Raw genomic sequence first — 24981 nt, forward strand, 5'->3', positions numbered from 1 at the left:
AGAAATACATGCATGCCTCTTGGGAGTAGTATTTTAAAAAGAGAAAAACAGACTGGCCACTTGTACTAAAAACTGACTTGGCAACTTGCTAAATTTGCACTTCCAAGATCAGCAAATGTTTCACCTTCAAAATATTCTTGCAATTAAGCAAATGACTGAGAGAGGCTTAAAAGCACCTTTAATGCAACTGAAAGTGAAGGGAGGAGAGACTGCAATGTATAATGCAAAACAGCATTTCAAACTGACTGAAGTTGTCCTAAATCTTGGACGCCTACCATAGAAATAACAACGTCTACTCGTGATGCAGGGAAAGAGCTTTTCTGGATCACGATCAAATAAAGGACAAAACTCAAATCGCCGGAGAAGACCTCGGACTGATGGGAACAACTTCCGTTCCAGTATTATCATTTACGCGGATCTGAGAACGTCTGCAATTATTACACGGCTACCGTTTTCACAAGACTTTATTCATTTCTCCAGGTTTCAGGGTGATAAAAATTATTTTAGAGTCTGCCACATTTCACAGATACTTGGGCGGTAAAAATCCAACAATGTGTTTTAGATGAATTCATGGATGAGAGGTCTACAGGAAGGTGATAGGCTAGATGGCCCATTTCTAGACATTAAGATGGGCATCAAGGAGGATGTTTCCTCCAAGCATCTTGTTGTCTCTGACAGAGACTGAATCGTGGACTGCAAGGACCATTGCTTCTAAGCCAGCAGTGGCCTGGCTGTACCCAACTCCAATCCCCAGTGCTTAGTACAGTGCCTGGCACATAATAAGCGCTCAAATACCACAATTATAATTACTCTCATGATCCTAGGCCCCCAGGTCTCCTCAAAACAGCCCAGATTTCTGGGGTGTCAACTGAAGTCAATTGAATCGTGTCAATACAAATCGTGTCAACTGAAGCAAATACCTTTATCTAAATATTATAGTTACTTACTGGATCTTTGGACTCTCCGTTATCCTTTGCACTGGAGTCTTTAGGTTGGAATTTCCAAATCAAAGATAAATCAGTCAACAAAAGTGGAACCTTCAAGGGGTTTCTGAAAACCACTTCCACTGTTATAGGTTCTATTAAAAAAGCCAATATGTATGAACATTTAATATATGACCTGAAAATTCATATACTGTACTGCAAAATCACAATTTATCTCTGTTTTTATTCAAAAATAAGCTCACTGCGGACAGTGAATGTGTCTGTTATACTGTTGAGGTGTGCCCTCCCAAGCGCTTGGTATAGTACCCTGCACACAGCAAGCGATGATGACGATGAAGATGATGGTATTTGTTAAGCACTTATGATGTGCAAAGCACTGTTGATTGATAAGCTAAGCCTTTCCCACCCGCAAATAACTTGCAGCCTAATTCTTTACAGTTTATAGACTTAAAGGAAAATCGTTTGCAAATTAAATGTAACCTGCTTTGAGCTGATGAACACAGGACGCCTTAAAATCCTTACCTTCTACGACTGCAAGTGGAAATCTGGAGTTATCAGAATAGTTGCTTAAACAATACTGGGTTGGAAAGAAGTTTGATGGAATGACTCCTTTGTTAATTACAGCCACAACCTGTTCCTCAAGCTCCTTCCATTGTTGAGAAGATTCAGAGTCATATTCTTGATCAAGACTTATGTGTGTGGCTGCTTGCTTTTCACCTGGAAGACAGTATCGAAAATAATGCACATCAACCTAGCCTTTCAATTTTACTCCTCTCCACTTCCTCTTGTGTCCCCTTCCTAGCTATGGCTGTTTTCAACTTGGTGTTTAAAATGTGTACAATTGGAATTCCTTTTATGAAACTTATAGCACTTCAAAAGAATAGCATTTTATGATTTTAATGGACTAGTATTAAAACCTCCCTCACAAAAAAAGTTACCTGAGTTATTTTCAATTTAATTTCTAGAATACATTTTATGAGTTTATTTAATAATAATGTGGCGTTTGTTAAGCGCTTACTATATGCCAAGCGCTGTACTAAGCGCTGGGGCAGATACAAGGTAATTAGGTTGGACACAGTCCTTGTCCCTCATGGGGCTCACAACCCTGATCCCCATTTTACAGATGAGGTAACAGGCCCAGAGAAGTGAAGTGACTCACCCAAGGTCACACAGCAGACATGTGGCAGAGTGGGCTCTTTCCATTAGGCCATAAACGAGATTCCTCACAATTAGCTATTCTTCTTTGTAAAAAGAAAAGGCCTAGGAATGTGTTCTCGAATGGGGTAGGGGAGAGGAGTGAGTACAGCTCAAGGGGTGGGGAGGACTGGGATGGTGAGGTCAAGGAAGTTTAAGTGTTGTAGATGAGGTAATCAACAGCAATAACTGTTTGATCCACTGATTCCCTGAGGAGATTGTTGAATTGTGACCAGATCCTTGAGAGTGAAGAGACCAGTGTTTAGGAAAAAAACAGGGGGTGGGTCGGTGTGAAGGCAGGCAGCGATTGTGCCATCCCCCATTCCCACCCCTCTCCCCCACCCCCGTGGCTCGGTGGAAAGAGCCGGGGCTTTGGAGTCAGAGGTCATGGGTTCAAATCCCGGCTCCGCCACTTGTCAGCTGTGTGACTTTGGGCAAGTCACTTAACTTCTCTGGGCCTTAATTACCTCATCTGTAAAATGGGGATTAAGACTGTGAGCCCCCATGGGACCACCTGATCACCTTGTAACCTCCCCAGCGCTTAGAACAGTGCTTTGCACATAGTAAGCGCTTAATAAATGTCATTATTATTGTTATTATTATCCTGTCTCAGTGTACCCCCTCATCCCCCACTCCCTGCATCGGCCCCCGTCAGCTCACTCCCAGTCGATCCCCCCACCCTCACCCCTCCCTCTGTCCGCCCCCCACCTTCAGTCAAGTGTGGCCTGTGGAACCCCCTCTCCAACATGGGGAAGCTTCCCTTCATCCTTAACCTGTTCTTGAGCCAGTCACTGCTCCTCCTCACCATCACTGAAAACTGGCTCTCCCCAGAAGACACAGTCTCCCCTCCCGTTCTCTCTAAAGCGGGCCTCAACTTTCCCCACTCCACCCGATTCACTGGGAAGCGAGGAGGTGTTGGCTTTCCTCTAGTGCCGCTTTTGCAACATGCCACCTCCCCCATCCCTTTCTTTCCCTTCCTTCAAAACCCATATCACCTGCCTCTACCACCATTCCAGATTCCAGGATCAGACACCTACCGTCCCCCAGGCCCCACCTCCAACTTTCTGAGCCATTTTGATCCCTCTCTCACATTCCTTCTCTGTTTCTTCATGCCTACAAGGATCCTTGGGGACTTTAATATTCACAAAGATGTTCCTGACGACCCTTCCGCTGCCTGCTTTCTATAACTCAACTTCACTGATCTCCTGCTCCACCCCAACTCGCCCTCTCACCACTTTGGACACACGCTCAATCTCATCATTTCTAGTCACTGCACAATCTCTACCCTTACCAACTCTGAAACCCCTCTGACTACAGCCTCCTCACTTGCCTTTTCTCTGACATCTCAACCCGACAAATCGGTGCTGTTCCCCCACTGAGACCTCCGATCTTTTCACCCCATCCAATTTTCTCAACTCATTATACCTCTTTTAGCCTCCATTCTCAAACTACCTTCCCTTGATGACCAAACTGACGCTCCCAACACCACCCTCTCTACTGAACTCCTCACTCCACACTACTAAGAGCAGATAATATTCTATTTATTTTATTTTGTTAGTATGTTTGGTTTTGTTCTCTGTCTCCCCCTTTTAGACTGTGAGTCCACTCTTAGGTAGGGACTGTCTCTATATGTTGCCAATTTGTACTTCCCAAGCGCTTAGTACAGTGCTCTGCACATAGTAAGTGCTCAATAAATACGATTGATGATGATGATGATGATGATAATAATAATAATAATAATAGTATTTGTTAAGCGCTTACTATGTGCAAAGCACTGTTCTAAGCACTGGGAAGGTTACAAGGTGATCAGGTGGTCTCACGGGGGGCTCACAGTTTTAATCCCCATTTTACAGATGAGGTAACTGAGGCACAGAGAAGTTAAGTGACTTGCCCAGTCACACAGCTGACAGTTGGCAGAGCCGGGATTTGAACCCATGACCTCTGACTCCAAAGCCCGTGCTCTTTCCACTGAGCCACGTTGGGGGAAAGTCTTGAAGCCAAATATGAGGAGTTTTTGCTGGATGAAGAGGGCCACAGGGGGCCAGTGGAGGGCATTGAGGAATGGAGAAATGTATGTTATATAAAGAGCAGGATGACTGCACATCTTGGGCTTTGTCCCACCTTATGTGCTAGCCAAGAAGGCAAACTGAGGGGGATGTTTGCAGGGGGTCAAGGGGCAGAGGGCTACTTGGGGATGAAAAAATGCACTGATTTATGCTCCATGACAAAGTGATGTAGCTCATTACATCAGTTAAGTACTTCCCTTGCAAGTCCACAGAAAAACTTCAAGGCTTAGTTGCTCTACTTTATGTGGGATTTTTAGAGCTGTTGTAGGTAAAAGATAAAAGGAAGAAATGTGTCGTAGGATGGCTAAACCCTGAAGCACATTACGGAGCTAGGTGATAGAACCTACTTTCCTGGAGAGCTTTAGAAATAGATACTTTGCTGTTTGGATTGGCTTAGATACATTCTTCATGAAAGGCAGGGGGGCAATAGATTAGTACAGTGCTCTGTACACAGTAAGCGCTCAATAAATACGATTGAATGAATGAATGAATAGATGATATAAGAACAAGAACAAGGAGCAGTATTGTCTAGGGAATAGAGCAGTAAAGTTAATCCCAGCTCTGCCACTGTCTATGTGACCTTCGGCAAGTCACTTAGCTTCTCTGTGACTCAGTTATCTCATCTATAAAATGGGGATTAAGATTGTGAGAACCACGTGGGACAGGGACCGCATCCAATCTTGCATTTACCCCAGCACTAGGTACAGTGCCTGGCACAGAGTAAGCACTTAACAAGTACCATAAAAAAAAAGCCACTACCCTGGATAAAACCAATGGTCCAAGCTGCCTCCCACCTTGCCATTTAATCCCAAATTTAAAGATGTACTATTTAACTTTCCTAATTTTCTTTCCAATAATCCACTTAAAACTTTTCACCTGGGAATGTATCCAAACTTCCTACACCTGTAAATAAAATAAATAAAATAAAAAAGCTCATTATGGGCAGGGAATGTCACGGTATACTGTAGTATTGTACTTTCCCAAGTGCTTAGTAGTGTTCTGCACACAGTAAGTGCTCAATAAATACAACTGAATGAATGAATGAAAAACCTAGGATTCTAATGAAACTAGGCTTAATCCAGCAGAGGTGATTTAATTTAGGAGAGGTACAAAAAAAAAAAAAATTTAACCCACCTTCTGCTGGCCGTCTGTCGTGACCAAAGAAAACCCGCGTTGCTGAACTGTTAATATATGGCAAGGGGAGCTGTGGTAAAGGACCATCCGGAGTCAGTTGACTTACATTCTGGGGCGTGAAAAGAGGGGCAGAAATATGAAAATTAAAAACAATACATTATTCTCTAACATTTCAATAGCTTTCACAGCCAATAGTATCAATGTACTCCATTGAGATTTGGGTATTATCCCTACATTTCTCTCTCACGGACTGAATGTGCCCTCTCCCCCTTCCTTCTGCAGACTCTCCCCAGGCCTTTCCAGAGGGAAGAGAGGAGGGACAGAGATGCAGTGGTGACAGAATCCTTCACAACCCAAGCTGGAGAATGTCCACATTGGAGAGAGGGAGGCGGCAAAGGGAAGCAGGGGGATCTCGGCAGCAGGGTAAGACGACAGTACGGTGGGCTGTAGACTGGGGCGTGGGTGGGGAAGAGGGAGTGCCCATCCCCACCTATAGAAACACCTGCCCCATCAATCAAGGGTTTTTATGGAACACTTACTGGGTGCAGAGCGCTCGTACTAAGCACTCGGGAGAAGCAGCCTGGCCTAATGGCTAGAACGTGGGCCTGGGAATCAGAAGGACCTGAGTTCTAATTCCACCTCGGCCACCCGACTGCTATGTGACCATGAGCGACTCACTTCTCTGTGCCCAAAAGTTCCCTCACCTGTAAAATGGGGATGAAGACTGAGCGCCCCACGTGGGACAGGGACTACGTCCAACTTGATTAGCTTGTGTCTACCCGAGCACTTAGCACAGTGTCTGGCACACTAACCATTTAACGAACACCATAAAAAGCAATACGTCAGAGTTGGTAGACATGCTCCCTGCCCGGAAGGAGCTTACAGCCTAGACAGAAAGACAGGCATTAACACGGCAGCCAGGATCAACCCTCAGCTCTATTCTGTTTATTTTATTTTGTTAGTATGTTTGGTTTTGTTCTCTGTCTCCCCCTTTTAGACTGTGAGCCCACTGTTGGGTAGGGACTGTCTCTATATGTTGCCAATTTGTACTTCCCAAGCGCTTAGTACAGTGCTCTGCACATAGTAAGCGCTCAATAAATACGATTGATGATGACGATGATGCTGCTATACCCATTCCAGCTAGACAACTGCGGATCAGCAGCTTTGTTGCAGTTCAGCCTAGTCCATCAAACCTTAAGGAATCGGATAGAAGGTGGAGCAGAACGATGGATAGAGACCCTTCCCCACAATAATAATAATACGAGTAGTTATTATTATTATTTTGGTATCTGTTAAGTGCTTACTATATGCCAAGCACTGTTCTAAGCACTGGGATACATACAAGGTAATCAGGTTGGGCACAGTCCCTGTCCCACATGAGGCTCACTGTCTTGATCCCCATTTTACAGATGAGGTAACTGGCGCAGAGAGGTGAAGCGACTTGCACAAGGTCACACAGCAGACACACGGCAGAGCTGGGATTAGAACCCGTGTCCTCTGACTAGGCCCGTGCTCTTTCCACTACACCTCGCTGCTGCTTAACCCCAACCCCTGACTCCATACTCAGTGGAAGATGACGTCTGAGCTCATAACGGGGTTGGTAAAATGGGCTTTCCCCTCAAATGAGGGGCAACCAGTGCCCTTTTGAAATTTAGCAGCCAGAAGGAGAACTCACCTTGTAAACATAGAGATACTCTCTCAGGAAGGCCCCTTGCTGAGTAGCAGGTTGTTTGCTCTCGTGGATCAAAATGTGCCTAAAGGCCGACACAGCATTGTCCAGTTGCCGGAGTGTAAACGACTGACGACCAATTGTGAAATTGATGTGATCCTCCGCCAGAGACCAGCCTTTTCCTTTGTACACTTGCATGGCTTGGCAATAACACCGTAAGGCATGCTTTTTCTGCAAGGACAATTCCCAAATGTTCACCGCCGTCAGGATGGGAGGGCCCTAGCTCCCTACCTCCCTGGATGATGCTTATGTACTCTGACCTTCGCCTCCGACTTGTGGCACTTATACCTTTGGAATGGAAGGTGCGTGGGTATCCTGACCATCTCGTTTGATCCCTGATAGTCACCTGCCCAGTTAGGTGAATCACTAAAGACCAGTTATTCTATGTATTGGGAAGAATTAAGCATAAATTGCATTTGGATACATTATTTTACGACCTAAGGGTATGGGGAAATATAAAAGCTTGAAAGGAGCTACACAGCAAAACAGCACTTATGGAACTGTGGTAACATGGACGAGGTGGAAATTTGCAATTAGGCATTACAGGAACAGGATTATTGCCACAGATTTAAATACCTACCGATTTATACAAACAAATATTCTGTAACATTCACAGTGCCCTTATACTTAGAGGCACCCAGTTCAACAAAAGAGGGGTTGCTTTCCCAAGAAACCCACATAAAGGGAAACCAGTGCTACACTGGTTATTAGTTTCTTCCACCACAACAGTGTAGTTAATCCTGACATGCTGTTGGAAGAACGATTCTCAGACAGTGTTCTAGCCAAAACACGTAGTAAATACATGCACGATAAGAGAACTGGGAGTTCGCTGAGCATAAATAACATGAGCTAGTTGGCGATATCTGAGAATCTTTGCTTTCATATGTTCCAACACACATTGGGATTTGTTTTGGGAGGAAAAGCTGTGTATTTGGGTGTGTGTGGCTTTAATAGGACTTATTCGTTTTTAAATTCACCAAATCCTAATCTCAAGGATCTGGGTTACTCTTGCAAAGGTTGATTCTGCTCAAACAAAAGGAAAACTAACTGTTCAACTTCTTATTTTTGACATTAACCACTCCAAATGACAATCCTAAAATTTTGGAATGTGATTTCCTGTGGAAGCTTTTGCAGATTAAATCTTACACTGCGGAAACAAACTGACTTTGAATTTTTGTAAACTTTTACAGCACAGCACGGAAAAAAATTATATGACTCACTTCCAAACTCCTAAGAAATGTTAACTGAGATTATTTTTACAGAAAAGCAAACACACTTACCTGCCCTGCCTTACTAAACCGGTGGCCAGCCAGAATCATGTGAAAGGCAAACTTTCTAACCATGGGGCTTTTCATATTTATAAAACAATGGGCTGCTTGCTCCAAAAGAAGTGCACTTCGAAGATCAGAATCCTATTGTGTGTTTAAAGAGAAAGAAAAGTGATAGCCTCATTACAATTTAAAACATTCAAGGAAACTATTTTGGACAACTTTCACGGTCCTTGTTAAAATCTCATCTCAGCTCATATCACGCTCAGTTGAAAGAAAGCAAATCTCATTTCTACCTACTTTATAAGCAACTTCTCTAAAGGATAACTCCTTACTTTGCTCCCATTAGCACAAGGTGATCCATGCTTTAAGAAAATGCTTTATCACCTTCTGCATACAGCAAATAACTCCATGGTTGGACACGAATGTAGTGATAGAAGAGAGGCTATAACAAGTGGCTCTACCACTTGTCTACTATGTGACGTTGGGCAAGTCATTTAACTTCTCTGTGCCTCAGTTACCTCACCTGCAAAATGGGGATTAATTCTGTGAGTCCCATGTGGGACATGGACTTTGACTAACCTGATTAGCTTGATTGTACCCCAGTGCTTAGTACGGCACTTAGTACAGGTACATAGGAAGTGCTTAACAAATACCATGAAAAATAAATAAGTAACAGGTCTTGTTTCTCCCCTTTTCTTTGTAGGTGAAATGGACAGGTAAAACCAGCATAACTTCTCTTGAACACACAAACAAAATTAAAAGTCACCGGGATAAGTAATATGGCATTCAAAACATTTTATCCCAAAGATGAAAATTTTCATAATAAGATAGAGAATTCTAACACTCACTTCAGAAGGCAAAATTATTGAATCATCAAGGATCAAAATACATGATGACTCAAAGTTCAGTAGACTGTCCCAACAGGGGTACTCTGTCTTTCCTAAAGTCAAATAGCAAGCAAGGAAACCTCCCATCTCAAATTGGTCCTTGCTTTCAACTCACCCATTTCTAAATATTGCATAAAACTAAACCATTATTTCTTCATGCTCAGCACCTGACCCATGGACTTTATACATCCTGCTGTTTGCTGATTAAGTATCTCTCTAAAATGTAAGCTCCTTGTGGTCAGGGAATATGCCTACCAACTCTGCTGTAGGGTAATCAATTAATCAATCATAATTACTGAGCACTTACTGTGCGCAGGGCACTGCTTAGGAGAGTACAACACAATAAAAGAGACACATTCCCCGTCTACAGCGAACTTCTAGCCTAGAGGGTAAGCTGTGCATGGAAAATAGGTCTAGACACAGCAAAAGAGAACTATAGATATCTTAGAAATGATACAAGTAATTTTGCATCCCTTTTCCCTACAGCAGTTAATCAGAGCCCTTTTTTTATGGAATTTGTTAAGCATTTATTATGTGTCAAGCACTGTTCTCAGCACTAGGGTAGGTGAAGTTAATTAGGTTGGACACAGTCCCTGTCCCGCATGGGGCTCAAAGTCCTCTAGCTCTTCGTTACCTCTGCGTTCATTTGTGCATCTACACTATATGCTTCTAAAAGATTACACATGCGACTAAACATCGGTGTCAACTTCTCATTTTGAGTGTTGGGAGTGAACGGAGGTTAGGAATCTTTTGGGGGGAAATGGGCAGAGGAGGGAATAGACATCAAGGGGATAACAGCCTAAAATGTCATCATTTTGAAATCCCGATTGGAAACTCAGCAGGTTTTGTCAGAGACTTAGGATGAGCGAGAGTTGGCTCCTATGCAGCTCAGTATGATACCACGACTATGCTTGTTCATCAAAAAGTAGCTGGTGAGAAAACTATTTCCATTTTAAATCATCTTTTTAAAAAGTGAAGTGTTTACAGGTGAAAAACAAGACACTAACAAATAGCAGTATCAGTCAAAAAAAAAAAGTCTCTACCTCACTCGTCAACCGAATCAGGAGAGCCGCGGCTTCTGAGTATTTGCTTTGGCTTTTTAAAATTTCAGCACTAAGCAGTACGCATCTTTCAGCCAACACCATATTCCTATGAAAAAGCACAAAACTGTGATTATTACAAAACTATCTTGGAAAACATGCAGTTTAACATGATTCACGGATTTCAAATTCCAATTTTCTATTATTAAAAAAATTAGGTTGCCACCTTTCATTTGGAATGTCTACTGACGCCCATAATAAGCATAAATAATCCGCTAGTGTGGAAGTATCAGCATAAATTTCCCTTTCCCTGCCTATTATTATAATCATAGACTTTGCAATACTAATGACAAGTTACTGCCAAAGCTTCTCTGGATGTAAACGTCTGCCTGCATGGACGCTATATTCCCTGCTATCGAGTGAAGAAAAACATCGGAAAGAGAGTACAGCAGAAAGAGAAAGACTGACAGACGGAAGCAGCATGGCCTATTGGAAAGATCACAGTCCTGGGAGTCAGAGGACTCCACCACTTGGCCTGCTGTGTGACTTTGGGCAAGATACTTCACCCGCTCTGTGCCTCAGTTTCCTCATCTGTAAAATGGGGATTAAATCCTATTCCCTCCCATTTAGTCTGTGAGTAACAAGCAAGTAACAACAGTAACAAGCAAGCACAGTGTCAGGATACACGTTCGGCCTCCTGCAGGATGCCTGGAAAATGGGTGCCCAGGGGCAGCCCTGCTGATAAAACCCAGAAGTAATCTGTTTCAATATGCAGATCAACAGGCTGAAAATGGAAGGGAAGAAAGGAGAGGAAGAAAAGCACGGAACGGATGCAGTACCAGTTTTTCCTCCAAGAAAGGGGCTTGAAATGGGAAGCAGAAAACAATATGGCTCTGTTTGCCCCATCTTCCACTTGCACTGATTGAGATTTGAAAATGAAATGGCAAAAGGGAAAATAGAGAGAAACACAGGTGAAGAGGAGGTAGCTAAAGTTATGATTGAAGAGGAAAGGAAGTAGAAGTGAAGGACAAAATGGCAAGTGATGAATGGGGACACGAGGAAAGGGGCGGGAGACCAGGATGGGAGGAAACAGCTGATTCTTGCTGCTCTGCGGGTATTTGTTGACTTAGATATTTCATTCCTGGGATCTGCCTCAGTTTCTAATCCCGACAGATTTCCACAAGGAGAAAAGGCGAAGGGAAGTGGGAGGGAATGAGGCGAGCCAAGTGCATTGCTGGAGTACCATTTTCAACAAGAGTACCCTGGGGACAAGCAGCAGCAATTGGGGCTGTTTTTGTATAGAAGTGCATTTTCTTGTCAGGTAGGGAAAGATTTTCCCAAATACTAGTCTTGGAGTCAACTGATCTGCCCACATCAGTACGCAGCAAGATCTAATGACAAGAGCACAGGCCTGAGAGTCAGAGAACCTGGGTTCTAATCCCGGCTCTTCCTCTTACCTGCTGTTTGACTTTGGGCAAGTCACTTAACTTCTTTGTGCTTCAGTTCCCCCATCTGCAAAATGGGGATTCAATACCTATGCTTTCTCCTACTTTGACTGTGAACCCCATGTGGGACTTGAAGACCTTGTATCTACCCCAGCGCCTAGTAAAACGTCTGGCACGCGGTAAGGAATTAACAAATACCACAATTACTATTACTTCTCCAAAGCCCTACCTCTTCTCATCCTTGACAGATGTAAGACAGGAGACATCAAGGAAACCATTTGTTTAAAGCTCCCCTCTCACCCCATGAGCAAATACGCTCTCTTCGGGATTTACAGAACCACTTACTTGCAGGTATCTCTGTAGGTCTGAATTGCGGTTTCCATGTAATGAGCAGGGTAGGGCCGAGGGGCTCCCGGCTGGAGAAAAGCTGAGACTGCTGCCATTTCCTAAAGGAAAAGATAAAATTTTACATTCACTGCAAAAAGAGGATTATATTTGCAGCTTACTCTCCTAGGGCTACTAATAAGAAGGCTGCCAACTTTGTGTTCTTGCCAAGGTATATGCCACTCTTTTTCCCCCTCAAAGGGGCAGTAACGGAGGAGAGAAAGGAGGGTGAGAGCGTGTTAGGATGGCAGCCAGCCAGCTCGACCCTCAGAGCCCCTCCACTGTAACCCTGCCATCCAAGGGTTAAGACGCAGCATAGCCTAGTGGAAAAAGCCCAGGCCTGAGAGTCGGAAGGACCTGGGTTCTAATCCCAGCTCCGGCACTTGTCGGCTGTGTGACCTTGGGTGAGCCACTTCACTTCTCTGTGCCCCAGTTCCTTTATCTGCAAAATGGGGATTACGACTGTGTCCAACACGATTTCTTGTATCCACCTCGGTGTTTAGTACAATGTCTGGCACACACTAAGCACTTATCAAATACCACAATTATTATTATTACCCAAGGGGCAATGGCAGCTAAAGAGAGGGCGGTAAGGGCCCTATGGAAGCAACACCAAATGAGGGACTGCCCCAGACCTTTGGGCAAAGGCGAGGTCAGTGGCCACTGAGTCCTGATAACGTGGCTCTACTTATCACACACTGATCATCAACCCTTGCAGGAGAACAGCAACCCCTGTTTGACTAGCCTTCCTGCTATGGGATCTTTACTACCTTGGAAAATTTCAAAATCTAAAATTGAAGCCAGAAACCATTTAAATACAATTTCAGAAAGAACAGTTCAGATTCGGTATTTGGTGAAACACCTAATGGAAAGACTACAATGGTCTTGTTATATTAGGATGCATAAAACCAGGGTACCTGGCAACTTCTTAATAAAATGCCACCATGCTACTACTAATTCAAGAGTTACAGGATAATTTAAGGTTTTTTTTAATTATTTACTACCTTGGGGGTCTACTATGATCATTAACTAAAATGCCACTCATTCCTTTCCTGCTAAAATAGTGACCTCAATGTACTTTGGCCCCAAACTTTTCCAGCTCAGTGTTAACCTGAGTCATATTTAGCAACTGTTTTGGGAACGCACCAGATAAAATGTACTGTATTTTGCTTATGGGAAAATCTTTTTTATAGCTTTTTCACATCCATCAGTAGTGTTTATTGAGTGCCTACTGTGTAGAGAGGAGCTACATTGTAAGCTCCTCTCTAGACTGTAAGCTCCTTGTAGGTGGGGATCATGTCTACCAAGTATGATGACTTGAACTCCAAGCACTTAGTATAATTCTCTGCACACAGTAAGTGCTCAATAAATACTACTGACTGATTACAGAGCACTCCACGTGCTATGAGTACAAGAGATTAGCAGATATACCCCTTGCCCTCAGTGATCTTATTTATATTCTAGTATGGAAAACAGTTCTTGAAATAATTCACTGATAGAAGGAAAGAGCAAAAGGAGGATATGTAAATAAGTAGTTTTGGAAGCTAGGAGGCTACAAGTGTTTAGGTAGTGAAGAAACACTAATGTGGTGCCTACCTGGGGAGAAAAGAAATTAATCGGGGAGATGTCTCTCACACATGCGTTTTTAAATCAATCGCATTTATTGAGCGCTTACTAGGTGCATAGCACTGTACTAAGCACTTGGGAGAGTACAATACGAATGAGTTAGCAGACACGTTCCCTGCCCCAAAACGAAATGGGATTTGAAGAAAGGGAGATCAGTAGCACATTAATTTGGAACTAATTGATATTACAGAGTCTTATGGGCACACACTTCATTTAATATTCAATTTTCAAATTAGTTTACATGGAATGTGTGATGTAATAATCTTAATGTTCCATCCATATTCAGTCTGCTGGCAAATCCTTATGTTTCTTCCTTACGACATTTCTACGATCCATCCCCGGCTCTATACCCTAAAGTCTGCACACAGGAGCTACTCAATAAATACTACTGATCGACTGAAAGGCTACCACAGAAACTTGGCATACTCCAGCTTGACTATCTCATCAGCCTCTTCTCAGATCACCTTGCCTCCGGTATTCCTCTCTCCGGAGCACAATCAATCGTTTTTATTGAGCCCTTACTGTGTGCAGAGCACTGAACTAAGCACTTAAGTCACAACTTCCTCGTGCCTCACTTTCCTCAACTGTAAAATGGGGTTTAGTACCCGCTCTGCTTCTGCCTGAAGGCTGAGAGCCTCATTTGACTGTGTCCGACCTGATTATCTTACCTCTTTCCCAGTGTTTAGTACTGTGTGTGGCACATTAAGAGCTTAAATTCCACAGCTATTATTATCAACATTATACATTTTGTAAAATGTCCTGGAAGTGGTTGCCCATTCCTTTCTGTATCAAGCTGAAACTCCTGTCAGCTTTAGGGGTCTCAGTCACTATACCCCAGCTCACACTCTTCATTCCTCTCGAGGTAACCTACTCACTGGGCCTTGTTCTCATCTCTCCAACATCACCTTGCTCACCCCGTCTCCCCTGCCTGTAATTCCCTTCCCCTTCAAATTCAACAGATCACAGCTCTCCCCATTTTCAAGGTCCTTTGGCAATCACATCCCTGCCAGAAGGACTTCCCTGATGAATTTCTTATCTCCTCAGCTACCTACGGTTCAGCATGTCTTTACTACCCCAACACTCACTGCCTCCTGAACTGTTTTTGTACATACGTTGCCCACCTTGTTATTTAGACATTAATTCATGTACATGTCCCCTTGTCCTTCTTCCTCTTATCTGTAATTCATGTTAACGTTAGTCACCCCAATTAGATTCTAAGGACCTCAAGCACAGAGAGATCTAAAAATTCTATTGTACTCTCCTAAAATTCTAGTTAAGTGCTCTGCACGAAGGAAGTGGTAAAATACTACTGACTGGAAAGCTAGTTCAGATACCAACAAAATTGAGCTTGCCCCCTTGGACAGGGGTATTTTCCATTTTTCTTACAACAAATTTTCATTTTCCCGTCATATGCGCTAGCCTTGGTTTAGGTGACATTGTCTGGATATGTTTCCATTGTAATACATGATCAAGGTATGAGCTGCTAACTTTACTTAGATTGTAGGCTTCTTGAGAGCAGAGCTTGTCTCCTTTACTGAAATGTACTCTCCCAGGCACTTAATTAATCAACAAATGGCATTAATTGAGAGCTTACTGTAAGCAAAGCATTATACTAAATGCTTGATCACTTAATACAGTGACCTGGACCCAGGAGACTCTCAATGAATGCAATTCTTTAATGACATTTAAGTGCTCTCTAGGCGCCAGACACTGTACTGAGTGTTGAAGTAGATACAAGCTAATCAGATTGGACACAGTCCATATCCCACATGGGACTCACAGTCTTAATCCCCATTTTACAGAGGCACAGAGAAGTGAAGTGACTTACCCAAGGTCACACAGCAGATGAGTGCTGGAGCCGGGATTACAAACCCAAGTCCTGATTCCCAGGCCTACGCTCTACTAGGCAATGCTGCTTCTCTAACTGATTGATTGGTTTCACTTCAACAGCTTCCAGACATCCCACTTTACTTGATTCACAATCTATTTTGAGTTTAGCATCAGCCTTTATTTCGGATCACATCATAATAATAATGGGCAGACTGATTTCTTCCCAATCAAAATTACAGAAAGCAAACTAGGAGATCCTTATACTTTCGTAGGCTTCGCTGTAACAAAAAGTGACAAGAATATTCAGGAAGATGCAATTTGATGGAGATTTGCTAGAATAAGAACAATGGCCCAAGTAGACTTGTGACCTTATGATCAAGAGACCAACTTCCCAAGACTTACTGCAGTCAATAAATAGCATCTGAGTGCTTATTGTGTGCAGAGGACTGTACTAAGCGATTGTGAGAGTACAACATGAAAGAGTTGACAGACATTCCCTGCTCACAAGGAGCTTACAGTCTAGAGCATTGGGAAGTTGTAAATATTTGAGTACATTTTTAATACTGGCTCACTGATTGATATTGCCATTTACTAATAGAAGCTTTAGGTACAAAAGCTGCTTTACAAGGGCACCCTCAAGCTTAATTCTCCATTTATGAAATCTTTAAAAATGACTAGAAACAGTACTACCTTATTCACCAGGTACCTCACAGAACAAAACTACCCTTGGTATTAGAATCATCACACCATTTAGGAAACTAAGCCAAAATTATACCTTTGCCCTCAATGAAAAACAATTTTGACTTAACGAGAAGGAACTGATTAAGTCTTTGTAAGACTGCAAGGTCTTTGAAGGCTGGGATTGTGTCTACTATATTTATTCTCTCCCAAGCAATGCTTTACACAAACCCTCAGATAAATACTATACTTTGACATGAATAGAAAAACCCTCCACTGACAACACCCTGACTTAGATCTATGAAACTTAATTTCAGAAATCAATAGAACATCCCATCCAATACAAGATGTAGCAAAATTCATAATGCAAAGCAGAGATTTTCTTCTGGAGCAACCCTTCCCTTTATGATATTTCATATCCATAATTTCCTCAACTTTGATGATGCAGTGAGAACACAATTTACTCAATATACCAACCAAGGCGCCAGCAGCATAAAGCATGGCTTGATCGTTTTGGAAATCCTTTTTTGCAGTATGATAGCAACTGTACGCCAAGTCATAATGCTGCACTAAGAAGCACAAGTCAGCCATTTTCCTGATTTGAAGTTCTGGAGCTTCCGGTGGGTATCTGAAAATACAAACATGCCGGAAAAGAATATTTAAACATAAAAGAGTGGATGATGAAGACTAATCAACTCATTCCTTATCAATCAACACTTCAAAAAACTGCCCACTTGCATCCGGGGAATCAACAGGAAAATCAGTGGCCCTTGCCACTTGGGAAGGAGTTGCTTCTCCAGTACCCTTGGAAACAGGGTTTCAACATCATCATCATTGCCAGTGGTATTTATTGAGTGCTTACTTATGTGCAAAGCACTTGGGAGAGTGCAATACAACTCCACCCTTAGCATGAATAAGTCACTCGACATAGAATTGGCTAAATTGGGAGTGTCTGAAGGACAGCGCTGTTTCAGTGTCTCATGCTTTCCTCCCAAGGCCTCTAGGCCTCAGAAAGGACATAGAAAACCCAAAGAAACTTGGGATTTAAATGTCATTTACCACAGAACACAAGTATTACACCTGCAGCTCTACTGTCTTTCCCAATAGTTTGTAGATTGCTTAAGCCACCTTCAAAATTCACTTTTATACCAGCAAGAATATAAAAAGAAACCCTCATACCTCTAGGTGGTTAAAGTATCCTTTAAGGCTTCCTAAATTATATTTTATATTTTAGAATGGGAGTTATTTAATGACTGTTAAAAAAAAACCCAACTTTACCAACATTTCAAATTAAAAATGCATCAAAAAAATTTTTGCAGTGTTAGTTATGGCCTGACAAAGGGAAAGAGAATTAAAAGCCAAAAAATTTCACTCACAACAGGCCAGATGTGTTTTTCATCTCATTAATGCTCTTCTCTGGAACTTTACTTCCACTAAACCATTTCTTCGTTGCAGAAAATAATGACCGGCTCAAACCTTTTCTCGATATCAACTGGAAAAGAAAATGTGTGCTTTAATAAATTAAAGATGCGCCTTTTCAAGAGAAAGTATCTTTAATAGCTTTAACAGGGAGCCCCAGCCCCTTCCTCATCTAAAAGCACTGTTGGAACCAAGATTATTTTGTTCAGAGTAATCCAGTACTGGTCCACAACTTTGACCGATTTCCGGCTCAAACCTTTTCTCGATATCAACTGGAAAAGAAAATGTGTGCTTTAATAAATTAAAGATGTGCCTTTTCAACAGAAAGTATCTTTAATAGCTTTAACAGGGAGCCCCTGCCCCTTCCTCATCTAAAAGCACTGTTGGAACCAAGATTATTTTGTTCAGAGTAATCCAGGACTGGTCCACAACTTTGACCGACTTCTTTTTTTTCCATGAAAAGCATTTACGTTAGTCTTTGAATGAGCATTTTATCTGACAAAATTAAATCTAAAAATACCTGAAATGTAAGGCTACCTGTTGCACCAAAAGAGTTTAATATCATCAAATGCAAATAGAAATTACACTGTCAGAATGCATTTACAGGACCCAACCTATTTTTTAATTCCGCTGTATTTAAGTGAACAAAATGCCCCAGTTCCCGCCACTTTTCTGATACCAATTAATGCTAACCTATCTTCCTTGAATGCAGAAATCGAGAATAATAATAATTGTGGTATTTGTTAGGTGCTTGGTATATGCCAGGCACTGTACTAAGGCGCTGGGGTGGATACAGGCACACTTGAGTTGGAAACGAATTACAAGCCCAAACATATGCCAAAAACAGTTCCACGGCAATAACTCCGGTGAAAACAAGAGGCAGGAGGGAAGTCCACTAAAGTGGGAAAAGTTCCCAGTCTCCTCCAATTGCCCAGTGTGACTTTTCTTGGAGGAACTAGCCACATCCTGTCCCATCACCCCTTCCCTTCCACATTTTATGCTGAAACCTCCCCCAGGTAGAGAGATTCTACCACCTGGCCAAGTTATTCTCAGCATCTAAAACCAGACAGGCAGGAAGAACTCCTCAGTGACTCCAGATATCTCTCCTTCCAGCCATTTAAGTCCAGTGGCAGGCTGGGTCTTCCTCAAATGCACTTTACCGGCAACAAAACTGCGAATATTGACTCGCAGCCGTTTTTTAGTAGCCAAAGGCATAAATGAATCAAAATGTTCCAATAGGAGGGCCGTCACTCAGTTCATAGCAAACTATTAGAAACTGCATTTTGCAAATGTTCTGTCAAAGAGCGATAAATCTTGCTGAATGAATGAATCGTCACCAATCGTATTTATTGAGCGCTTACTGTGTGCAGAGCACTGTACTAAGCGCTTGGGAAGTACAAATTGGCAACACATAGATGGATAAAGACCATAACAATGATAACAGAAGAGCCATTAGAAAGGCGGCGGATTATGGCAGAGGACAGGACATTCTAGACAAAGTATATGTGTGGAGTGACTATGAGTAGGAAACAACTCTATGCACTTAATAATAATAATAATAATTATTATTATTATTGGGATCCTGAATAGTTACTTTACCGTACTCTCCCAAGTGCTTATTAGAGAGCTCTGCTCACACCAACCATCAATCGATTGATCAATTGGTTGCAACAAAAAGCCCTCCTCCTAAAAATTCACAAGCAAACTGATCCCACAATTTTGGTCTTGTTACAATAAGTACCATCAAGATACTCCCGGGAAATCAACGAATGAAAGGAGGAGGCAATTAACTGTCTGGAAGCACCTGGGTGCACAAATTGGGCACACAAATCCGTCTTCCTGGGTCCCCCTCCCAGTTCTCTCTCCAAAAGCCTGTGTTACTGCCTACCCGGGAGGGGGAAAAACTGGTAGGGATGGAGTGGGAGGCTGCACATTTATTCATTCAATCGCATTTATTGAGCATTTACTGTGTGCAGAGCACTGTACTAGGCGCTTGGGAAGTACAAGTCGGCAACATATAGAGATGGTCCTTACCCAACAACGGGCTCACAGTCTAGTTTAGAAACAAGATATAAACTATAAAAATGAATCAGAGGAGATAGTTCACTTAGGGCAAGGTGTTTACTACTGCTGTGCTCCTACTAACTATATTAATCTGGACGTGGATTTCAACATAATCACCAGGAGAACCACAGGACTCAGCCTAGAAAGAGGAAAAGCAGTTTGCCAATAAACAACTGGATCATTCTTCCCCTCCTCAATCCCCCGTTGCCTAAGTAGTATAAGAAAATCACATTTTAAGTCTCACCTGATCGTTTAGCTGCCTAATGGTTTTTTCTATATGTGGTAAAAGCCCCCGGAACGTGAATTCTTGAATGAACTGTCTGATTCGATCGTGGTCGGTCAGGGTCAAACATACGCCGTGAAGTATTCCAGTACTTGCTTTCTTTGTTTCATGCAAAGATCCAGACGATTTCATGTGATCAGTGCCATCAAAGCTGCTGCCAGGATCATTGTGATGGTCCAATTGTAGAGGGTGAGCTTTAAAATTATTAGGTAATCCACCAACTGAAAAACAAGATTTATTAATAAAACTGTGGTGTTTGTTAAGCCCTTACTTTATGCCAAGCACTGGGGTAGATACAAGATAATCAGATCAGAGTCCCTATCCCCATTTTACAGATGAGATAACCGAGACTCAGAGAAGTAAAGTGTATTGTACAAGGTCAGATAGCAGACAAGTGGGGGATAGATTTAAACCCAGGTTCCTGGTCTTGTGCACTTTCCTTGAGGCCATGCAGCTTCACAGCAAAAGAAAATGCATCCCATTTAAAACTTCAGAATCTTTTGAAATTAAAATACAGAATAATCAAATATACTTTAAATCTCTGTAATCAACTTTGCCTCACACCCTTTCAAAATGGAAACTAGGAAAATAGAATAATAAAATAATAGTTGTTGCAATGATGTAAATATAATCCTAGAACCAAAAACTTAAGAGAAACTAAATCTGTTTATAGGGAGCCCAAGAATAATTGGAAACAATAAAATGCAGCTGAGTATTCAATGTCTAATGCTTGTTTTGTAGCAAACTCGAGGGCTTTTCATCAAAATTATAATTTGCTCTTGTTACGTTACAAGTTCCTAAACCTACTGAATACATCAAAACTAACCTAAGATGACCAGTTTTACTTGCCTTTAACTGGCCTCTTACTATAGAAAATTATGAACCAATAAAAGCATGGAATTGTTCAACACAAATCACGCTTGCCCTCTCTACCCTCAAAAGAGAAGGGAGAGTGAGGGAAAGACAAGAGTCTAACCAACCGATGACATTTTTTGCTCTTAAAAATGTGTCCATTACAGTGGTTTTTAAAAATCCAGAAGTCAAAAGTGGGTACTGGGGAGGAGGAAGTGAGGGTATTTTCCTTCAGGGACAACAGATGAGTCACAGTCCTGAGACTTTAAGATTTTGAGAGCCTGCACAAGCGATGAATTTGCGCTCTTGACCCTGGAAATCATGTTCCTCTGGGACATGGAGGGTGACGATCGTGTAATCGAGTGGAGGGGCAGAGGGAGTGGAAGAGAAGGGGCTCCCAGCTGCGGAAAGTATGTACATATGCCATCTTCATTCTCGCAAAGCAGCTCCAAGCAGGACTGAGTCTAGAACCCAGGTCTCCAGCAGGGCAAGGTTTACATACAGATTATCCTCAAAGTAAAGAAATTCATTTTTCTACATTTCTTTTGAAGAGACACCATTAGCTATTGAGAAAAGTACTTGCCAACCTGCCAGCAGGCATGTTTCAAAGAAAAAAAAGGCATTTCCAGCGCTTAGAACGGTGCTTTGCACATAGTAAGCGCTTAATAAATGCCATCATTATTATTATTACTGAGCGCTTATTGTGTGCACAGCATTGTACTAAGCGCTTCGGAGAGTATAAGAGTTGGTAGACACCTCCCCTACAGTCTAGAAGGGGACAAAAATATAGCTAGTGACTTGGAGAAAGGTTAACACAGACGAGGAAAAAAAAGTGAGACCTTTGCCTTCACTGTCCAATCCATCCAACGAAAGCAAGCTGCTCTCAACATTCTTGTTGGAGGTTACAGTAGATGGACCGTCTTCATAGGCTTCCTATTAAAATAAAGAAAACACAGATTAAGACACTGTTCTCTACACATTTCTCCACATCGTACAAACTATTAGAAACCCCATGCACAGATGTGAAAGCCAGAGAAAAGTTGAAAAACTTCTTCAGAACGTTAAAAAACAGAAACATTTTTAAATTGTCACAGGTATATATTTGGTTTGGGGATTCAAAGATAATGATATAGAGAGTGAGGACGACACATTGTATGTATGTGTGGAAAGAACAACTACTGTGTGATCAATGGCTTTGTCCAAAAGTTGCCTGTCCTTTGGTTTGTTGCTGCAGCCCCACATGGTAAGTTTGCCTCTTAGACCAGTCCTATGAATACCAAGTGTCAAGATTATTTGAATTAGAAGATGCACATGTCTTTACCCCACAGATTTTGGCTAGAGTCCCATTCAGGAAAGTCTGTCTGACAACACAAGCCTGTTTGGATAGAGCGCACCACAAAGTCGGAAGAAATGATTTGTTTGCATGCGCTTATGTGCAGCAGACATGGTTACGACAACACAGGTTTTTCCTTCCTGCTGGACTTCGCGAGAATGAAATGCTGCATTACAGAACGAGGGGTGATCTTGGGCCTCAGCTAGTCAGGAATCTGATGTAACCTTATTTTATCTGAAGGATGCAAATACTCTATAGGTTTCCTGAGGCCTCTGCCCAAGGAAGGTTATTCTATTTCTGATGGCTTCGGCCACGTGGACCTTCCTGTCGGGACTCACCTTGAGTCTGCATCGTACTGCGAACCCAAGTACTTGCCCTTCTTCGAGAAGGAGACTCGATTTTCAGGATCCAAATTATATCTTCTACGTAATAAGATAACTGCAATTCTTGTGGCCATTTGATTTTGCATTAATGGGGGAAAATACCAATTACCGAAAATCCTCCTTCATCACAAATTCCCTTACTGCAGCTACACTTTATCATCATCATCATCATCATCAATAGTATTTATTGAGCGCTTACTATGTGCAGAGCACTGTACTAAGCGCTTGGGAAGTACAAATTGGCAACATATAGAGACAGTCCCTACCCAACAGTGGGCTCACAGTCTTAAAGGGGGAGACAGAGAACAAAACCAAACATACTAACAAAATAAAATAAATACATAGAATAGATATGTTTATCTATTATCTTTATCTATTTATCTATTATCTTTATCACGATTCATTGTTTATGACTAATTGCTTATCGCATCAATATCCTTCACTTGCCATCTCACCGCATGCCTCAAAAGCATGAAAATACAGACAGATGCTCAGAAATTGGGCAATATAGACTGAGTCCGCTTTTCTAACTTGTTTCCCATCAGCTGCTCCTTTTACCTCAGCAAACGAGGATGTCTATTGCTAGAACTTCACTGATATTCTGTGTTTTTGAATCCCTGCATTAGTATCTATTTTGAGGTACACTTATGTTTATGAACAAAAAGCGAACCTCCAAATTTACAGCTCAGAATCCATGCTTCTCCAACACACAGTTTTATGTGAGAAAGGAAAGCACTGCAGCACACAATGGGAGGATTCCCAAGAAACATAACCTATGTGATAAGTGAGACTTGCTACCTCGCAAAAGCATATTTTAAGAAGAAAAATTAGAGTATGATCAGGGAAAGATCGACTAATTAGAGGCTACAAAAAATCGTGCACTACTTATTCTAATAGTACTCCCTCCTACTTACATTGTGAGCAGATTGTGGGACAGGGACCGTGTCCAAACTGATTACCTTGTATCTACCCCAGGACTTAGTACAATGCTTGGCACATAGTAAGGACTTAATAAATGGCTTAATAAATGCCATTATTAGGACAGTTGTGATCACCTTGTTGAGCCAAATATGTTGGCCTATCCATTAGGTAAGAAAAGTTGAACGTTAGCAAAACGAGAACAAGTCATCTTTCAGCAAAAATTACACTAATCTGGACAGAAATTGTTTCACAGCAAAGTCCAAGTAGATTACTTTTTAAAATATACCTGGTTTTGAATACTATTTTTCTGGAGGTACTGACTCCAAGGATCTGGTATCGGTTCATCAGTTCCCCGGTTCGATGTTCGAGAGTTAATTTTAAGTAAATAGCAACCCTGAGTTCCATATCTCTGCTTCATTTCTTCATAAATGGAATCTGCTCTGAAATACAAAATAGCTGAGTAGTAACCAACAGAATCACACGGAAAGCAACTTCTACTACAGTGTCGACAATAAAAACTGAATTATAAGGAAGGTGAAATTTCAAACTGCGACTCAAAACATTAAAACTTTTTTCTACAAAGAATTAAGAAGATTGTGTCACTGTAAGATGCCTGAGACCTTAAAATAAAGCATCCTTACAACTGAAACCAAGAAACGAAATGAATTAAACTACCTGGAGGCTAGTTTGGGCTGAGATTTTTCCATTTAATTAAACCCCAAAGAGATCAAACTAAATCAAGAAATGCTCCAGCAAGGGTTGTAATATAAACTTACAAACCAACTTATGGAAGAAAGAAATGTAAGGTAACGTTAAGTGGTGAAATTTGCACAAGGAAAATCCAATGTACATTTGAAATATGAAACAGGGAGTAAAAAAAATGGGCTAAAGCAGCCTGACGCTGAATAAAGCCAACAGCCAAGGAGCAAGAAAAGAACCTGGTGCATTCAGTGAAAATCAAGTTTGATGAGCACGCCAAAATGAGGACAGCATATTTGAGGATTATTTATTTAGTGTAAAAGGAGACAAAAGTGGTTCGGAACAGGATGAAATTTTTAAAGAAAGCTGCCTCACACTTAAATTTGGCCTACAAAGCAAAGGAATCAACGATCTAGTAACAGTTGGAAATGGGTTACTTAACAGTACTCCTCCCCAAAACATTTTGCTATATATCAACATACGGATTTTTTTTCCCGGTATTTATTAGGCACTTACCACATGCCAAGCACTGTACTAACTGCTGGGGCAGATACAAGCTTAATCAGGTTGGACACGGTCCATGCCCCACCAAAGGGCTCACAGTATTAATCCCCATTGTACGGATGAGGTAACTGAGGTACAGAGAAGTTAAGTGACCTGCCCAAGGTCACACAGCCGATTAGAAGTCAGGTCTTTCAAACTCCCCAGCCTGCGCTCTATCCACTGCTGCTTCTCATCACACCCTGTGACCATCATATCCTTCCACAAATTCAACCCATTTTAACTTTCCGCCCCACTT

General features: G+C 41.9%; 1 protein-coding gene across 3 annotated transcripts in view; it reads right to left on the minus strand.

Moving 5' to 3' along the window:
- Positions 1–24981, minus strand: part of TRAPPC8 (trafficking protein particle complex 8) — a 68406-nt gene that overhangs the window by 20802 nt on the left and 22623 nt on the right. For all 3 annotated transcript variants that reach the window (XM_038766493.1, XM_038766492.1, XM_038766491.1), the window contains 12 exons: positions 23770–23923; positions 21686–21779; positions 19956–20215; positions 17605–17720; positions 16706–16856; positions 12056–12156; positions 10269–10374; positions 8348–8479; positions 7014–7238; positions 5339–5447; positions 1467–1661; positions 948–1078 (listed from right to left, as the gene is read on the minus strand). In XM_038766493.1, coding sequence (XP_038622421.1) covers positions 948–1078; positions 1467–1661; positions 5339–5447; positions 7014–7238; positions 8348–8479; positions 10269–10374; positions 12056–12156; positions 16706–16856; positions 17605–17720; positions 19956–20215; positions 21686–21779; positions 23770–23923 — 1774 coding nt within the window. The remainder of the gene's footprint in view (positions 1–947; positions 1079–1466; positions 1662–5338; positions 5448–7013; positions 7239–8347; positions 8480–10268; positions 10375–12055; positions 12157–16705; positions 16857–17604; positions 17721–19955; positions 20216–21685; positions 21780–23769; positions 23924–24981) is intronic.

This window comes from Tachyglossus aculeatus, chromosome 25 (assembly GCF_015852505.1).
Source record: "Tachyglossus aculeatus isolate mTacAcu1 chromosome 25, mTacAcu1.pri, whole genome shotgun sequence".
Classification (NCBI taxonomy): domain Eukaryota; kingdom Metazoa; phylum Chordata; class Mammalia; order Monotremata; family Tachyglossidae; genus Tachyglossus; species Tachyglossus aculeatus.